Raw genomic sequence first — 5,745 nt, 5'->3', positions numbered from 1 at the left:
ACTTAGTACAAATTTTAAGAGGTCAGTAAATCCTGATGCTATGAGCTAAATCTACTGGTAAATAATCAATTACATTCCTTAGACGCTATAATCTTTATCTTGGTAAACAGAGAAAACACAGCTTTGCCAAATAGATCTTTCCATCTAACATCTTAAAGGTAATTATTTAAATATTACCACAACAGGGTTATATTTTGTTTAAATTAGAAATTAACTGAAGATAAAATGCACATGTCCATAGTTTAAAAAGGGGAAAAAATACAGATTAACTAGCCTAGTCTTTTATCTGAGTTTATTAATACCATTTAAAATATTACAAATAAATCAATTACATTTCATGCATTTAAAATGCAAATCTAAAATGCTCCAGAGAAAGGCTTTTCATTTCAATGTGAAATATCCAAATTATTTCAACATTACAATGAGCAATTAGTTTGCAGAATCTGCAAACATTTAAATGTAGTGTCAGAAGTATTTATTAACAGTTAACAATATTACCTTCAGGAAATACACAAAGGCCAAAGTTAGTCGAGTTTCACTTGGACAATTTATTTAATACATGGGTTTTGGCAGACCCACTTATTATGAAATATAGGAGAACTCTCACTTTAACTATGCCTGAACTGCCAGCAAATGCAAATAAGTACATGCTCCATTAAATTAAATGTCATCCAACATTTATCAAATATTGTCTTAGTTACAGCTTGATACCTATCTAAATTCATATTTGAGCAAAACTAGGCCCCGAAAGTGCGTTTGTGGCTCTGCACCTCCAGAATTGAGTTCAAAAAACCTGCAGCTCATCAGAACTGCAACAATAACTCTTAATTTTCTTGTGACAAAAAAAAAAAAAAAAAAAAATCAAGTTTACTTCAATATATTTTCAAATATTTACTGGAAGTAATGTACAAGAAAAATACTATACAAAATCATCTCCTGGACAACTGCACCTCACACCCTACACTGGTGGAGTTATATTTAATTGGTAACTAATCTAGAACGACTCTCCAGTTGTACAAACCATTAGGTTGAGATATATTTTACAAAGGTTTTTTATTTTCCTATTTTCCCTTTTTTTGGCATTTAAACTACAGCCTCGTCTGAAATAAATGATAGCTTCTTCAATTATTTGTAAGTTTAAACCACACAAAAAAAGTGTAACCCTACGATCTTCAATGAATTGCGAGAATTTACAGAAATGGGTACTATACAAATTGACGGCCGGACTAACAAAAAAAGATTGGGAGGTTATGTTTGGGAGTGGTGAAAAAACGAGGTAGAAAAGGACAAACATGGAGATAGTTAATCTGGTCTCACCGGAAAGGAGTATTTTTGCATAAGAAAAAAACACCTACCCTCACCCCCGCCCCCACCCCATAAGTTAAGTTAATGCGGTCAAAATAACTTTGGGATCAATACTAGCAGTTTCGAGAGAAAGACTTGCTCTCCGTTAGAGGAAAAAACTATCATAGAAGGGAAACCAAGTGGAAGGTTGCTATTTTCCCCTCAATGTTTTAGTTAAAAATAAAATATATGCTATAAAGATGAAAGAAAGCTGCTGCAGCGATTCGACAAGACTGCCCTTTGCTGAAACTTGCATCGGTTCCACCTCAGGGAACAAAGAAAAAGAGGCAGAGCTGACATTGGGAGATCTAAACTCTGCAAACTCTGGGTCTCGGTGCTGCCAAAAGGACACCCCACCAAGCCCCGACAGCCTGCGCAGGGCGTCCGGCGATGCCCAGGGGCCTGGCAGGGTGCTCCGAAGTCGAGGTGCCTAGGTCAGCGGCTCTGGAACCAAGTCGGCGACAGCCCGGGTGGCGCTGTTCTGCCCAGGCCTCCAGCCTCGCCCTCCCCACTGCTCCGGCTCAGGCTTGCTCAGCCCGGCCGCTCCTGCCCGTGCCGAGGCCCACAGTCTACCAGGCACTGGATTAGTCCAGCTCTACCTCCAGTGGCCGCTTCCCCCTAAAAGTTACGCCCATCACAACCTGGGGGTGGAGAAGGGGAGGACAAGGAGGGGAGAACGGGAAATAAAGGCCCGGCAAGGCGCGGGTTCCAGCTGCACAGGGTTCAGACAGCGTTACCCACGGAAAGGGAAAGCCAGGACCTGGGACAGGATGAGTTTTACTTACATGTCCATATCCCCTTTACAAAGTTAAGTCACAGAAGGAAGAGGAGGGGCAGAAACAGAAAGACAGAGAGCGAGTCGGATGCAACAGGGAGAGGCTGGAGTTGAAGCCGGGACAGACAGGGCCCAAGAGGACTCGGTGGGAGGAGGTCGGGGAGAGAGGCGGGCGCAAGGTGGGCGTCACTCTAGGCCGTTGCGGTGCCCGGGCTCGGGGGGCTGCAGCAGCTCTGGGGAGTGGCAGGGCGGGCTGCCCGCGGCGCTGTGCTCGCTGTCGGTGTCGCTGCCCTTCTTGCCGCCGCTGCCTGAGCCCGCCGAGCCGCCGCCGCCGCCGCCGCTGTGCGTCTTCACGTGCTTGCTGAGGTGGTCGCTGCGCATGAAGCGCTTGTTGCAAACTGGACAGGCGAAGCGTTTCTCGCCGGTGTGGGTCCGCAGGTGCCGCTGCAGCTCGTCGGAGCGCGTGAAGCGCTTGCCGCAGAAGAGCCAGTTGCACACGAAGGGCCGCTCGCCCGTGTGCCAGCGCAGGTGCGCCTTGAGGTGCGAAGTCTTGCCATATACCTTGCCGCAGCCCGGGATGTGGCAGCTGTGCAGGCCCTTGCGCCGCAAGCTCGCCCCGGCAGGGCCCAGCCGCTCTGCCTCCTGGCAGTTGGGGCAGTCGCAGGTGGCGCGGCCAGAGTAGCGTCGAGCTGAGGAGCGCGGGGAGCCCCCCAGCGGCGCCGAAGGCCCAGCGCTCAACATGGAGCCCCCCGCGCCGGCCAGCGGCGACGGGGCCGAGTCCGGGTAGGAGCCGGGCAGCACTGGCTTGAAGCCGTCCATGAGATGCTGCCCAGCAGGGCTGAGCAGGTGCGAGGAGGCGCCGCTGCTGAAGGCTGAGTGACTCAGGCCCGAGTAATCCGAGTTGTAGCCTCCAAGCGGCGAGTGCAGCGAGGTTTGGAGCCCCCCGGCGGCAGGGTGCAGCGAGCCGGGCAGCGCAGCCGCGCCGTTCGGGTTCTGCACGTCGATCCAGCCGGCCCCCACGTCCCACCAGCTGGAGGCGCCGGCCGAGCCCACCTCTCCCGCAGCACCCAGGCCCGGGTGCGAGGGCTTGAACCACGACTCGTACGGGTGCGCCATGCCCACCCGCGGGTAGATGCCCTGCAGCCCGTCCACAGAGGTGTGCACCTTGGAGATGAACACCGGCTGGTGGGAGCCGTCCTGCGAGTGTGCGGAGGAGCCGCTGCCGCCGCCCCCGCCGCCGCCGCCGCTGCCGCCAGAGACTCCGGGGGCCTGGAAAACAGAGTAGTCGTTGGCGAAGGGCGAACTGGAGGCGGCAGCGGCGGCGGCGGCGGCGGCGGCTGCGGCGCTGCTGGAGGTGAGGGAGAAGGCGCTGGAGCCAGGCGAGCCGCCGCAGCTGAAAGAGTCGGACACCAGGGCCGCGGCAGCAGCGGCTGCTGCAGCGGCCGCCGCAGCCGCTGAGGACGAACCGCCGTTCCTGGAGGCCCCGGACACGCCGAAGCTTGAGAGACTGGAACCCACTACGTTGCAGCTGGAGGAAGAAGAGGACGAGGAGCGTTTCCAGGGGTGGAAGCCTTTGCCGAAGGAAGAAGAGCTGTCCGAGAGGGAGGAGGGAGATGGGCTGGGGCTGCCGATCTTATTACAGGTAGCAGCAAGCATGGCCAGAGGAGTCGATCCCAACCTCGGTTCTTCCTGCGAGAAGGAGGCGAGAAGGAGTGGGGGAGGGGAGGTGGGTAAAGGGCCGGTGGGGGAGGAAAGGAAGAAATGTGCATCAGTCCCCCGGTAGCCTCCAAAGCGCCCCACTGCACCCCATCTCTCGCTGCGGCGCGCCGCCACCAACTCACCTGGCACCCCCAACAGCCCCGGTGCCCGGCCGCTTCCTACTCTACAGGAGGGGACAAGTTTGGCTGCCGGCGTCTGATTCGGGAGCAAAGCACCACGCTAAAGAAGAGTTTGACAAGTATTCTCACCTAAAACAACACTCTCTTGCACACAAGGCCCCAGACACTTCGTAACAAACAAGCAAAAAGTCCATATTGGAAAGGAAGGAAGTTTTCTTTGCCGAGAAGCCTGGGGGAAAACCATTGGATTGCTTTCAGGAGCGCTTCCCCTGTAATCCTGAGAGCTTTGAAAAACCTGTTCCGGTCCCCAGAAACCCATCCTGGGTTGTTTCTCCCAGGCCAAAAGAGGTCAAACTGTAGCGCTCACTCTTTCTTTCTTTTTTTAAAAGCGTATCTACAATAGTAAAAACGAGACGAGTTCAACGTACCTGCGAGACAAGGCGGGCTGCAGAATTTTTTTTAAGGGTTAGGGGAAGATCTGCACTTTGCCCAGTAGGAAAAACTTGCTCTCTTTACCCCCGAAATCGGTGCCTGTAAAATGGGCTGGGCGCAGGTCTCCCGGGCAGGGAGCAGTCAGGCGCTGCGCGGTGGCTTGTCTAAATGCCCTTCGAACCTTTTCCTGCGCTGAAAAAAAGTGACTCTGCCCCCTTCTCCCCCTTTTTCTTTTCTCCAAACTCACTTGTATTTAAAGAAAAAAAAAAAAAAAGCTCTCAATAGAGAGACTGATAGCCCGTGGCCTGGCCGGGGCGACTTTAACCCCCTCCAATCGGCAATAAAAGGAAACTAATTAAACCAGCAAGAGAAAATCCTGAGACTCACCCCTAGAAGTGAAGTTGCCATCACACAAAAGTGCCCTCCTCCTCTCAGAGGATCTTTTTTATATTGATAAATCAGAGGCAGTGTTTTTTTTAGAGGTGTGCAATACAATGATCAGTTCCGCCCATTCCACCACAATTGTAGCTCCCTCTCCGGCTTTGAAGTGCCGCGGAGGCGCGGCCAGCCAATCTGCGGCCTCGCCGGGCCGCGCGGCGCGCGCGCCGTGAGGTCATCGGCGCCGCCGCCTGCCGCCGTGGTGGATGGGGGAGTGGGAGCGGAGGGGGCGGGGGCGGCTGCGTGTGTTACAAAGCGCAAAGCGCGCGCGCGCGCGTGTGTGAGTGTGTGTGTAACAATGTAACTATGTGCGAGTGTGACCAGGCCGAGGAGAGGACAGTGCGGAGACGGGGGGGGGGGGATGTGGGTGTGACACTGTAACTGTGACAGTGTGGTAAACGGGGGACTGGAGAGAGTGCAGAAAAGGGAGGGTTGTGTGATAGGATAACTAAGTGTGCGACAAAGCGGGGTAGAGAGAGCAATTAAGTGTTGAGGGGAAGGGTGTGAGTGTACGGGAGTGTAACTGTGAGTCTGACAAACCTAGGGAGGAAAGAGGGACTAAAGTGGGTGGGGGGTGAGTGTGTTTGGTGTGGGGAAGAAGGAGGACTGTGAATATGTGTGTTTGTGCGACAGAGAAAAGGGAGGGTGTGTGTGGGCGCCTGTGTTGTGTGCGCGCACCGAAGCTGGTAGTGGGGAATGGGAACAATGCAATAAAGTGTGTTTGTAAGAGAGAGACTGTCGAGCTGAAGAGGGAAACCGACTAAGTTGATGGAGGCTGAGTGAATAAATATTCACAAACGCTGCCCCCGTCTCCAACTTCCTTTGGCTCCTTGTACCTAAAATATTGAGTGATTTTTTTTTTCTTCTTCTTATCTGGGTAAACACCGTCACTACATTTTTGAAGAAGATCTTGATACC

General features: G+C 52.9%; 1 protein-coding gene across 1 annotated transcript; it reads right to left on the bottom strand.

Annotated features, from left to right (window-relative positions):
• Positions 1-275: 275 nt before the first annotated feature.
• SP8 (Sp8 transcription factor) lies at positions 276-5,034 on the bottom strand. Its single transcript, XM_007981924.3, has 2 exons — positions 4,777-5,034; positions 276-3,808 (listed from the first exon to the last, which is right to left on the bottom strand). Exons 1-2 carry the CDS (start codon positions 4,795-4,797, stop codon positions 2,306-2,308), a joined length of 1,524 nt encoding a protein of 507 aa, XP_007980115.1. The 5' UTR covers positions 4,798-5,034; the 3' UTR covers positions 276-2,305.
• Positions 5,035-5,745: the final 711 nt, after the last annotated feature.

Source organism: Chlorocebus sabaeus, chromosome 21 (genome assembly GCF_047675955.1).
Source record: "Chlorocebus sabaeus isolate Y175 chromosome 21, mChlSab1.0.hap1, whole genome shotgun sequence".
NCBI classification, from domain to species: domain Eukaryota; kingdom Metazoa; phylum Chordata; class Mammalia; order Primates; family Cercopithecidae; genus Chlorocebus; species Chlorocebus sabaeus.
This window is presented reverse-complemented; position numbering and strand designations above follow the sequence as displayed.

Bases quoted from the DNA above. Each gene is read 5' to 3' on its own strand.
- SP8 (XM_007981924.3), bottom strand. From the start codon at position 4,797: ATGGCAACTTCACTTCTAGGG. The intron at 3,809-4,776 runs GTGAGTCTCAGG...TCCTTCTCGCAG, and splicing joins TGGCAACTTCACTTCTAGGG to GAAGAACCGAGGTTGGGATC.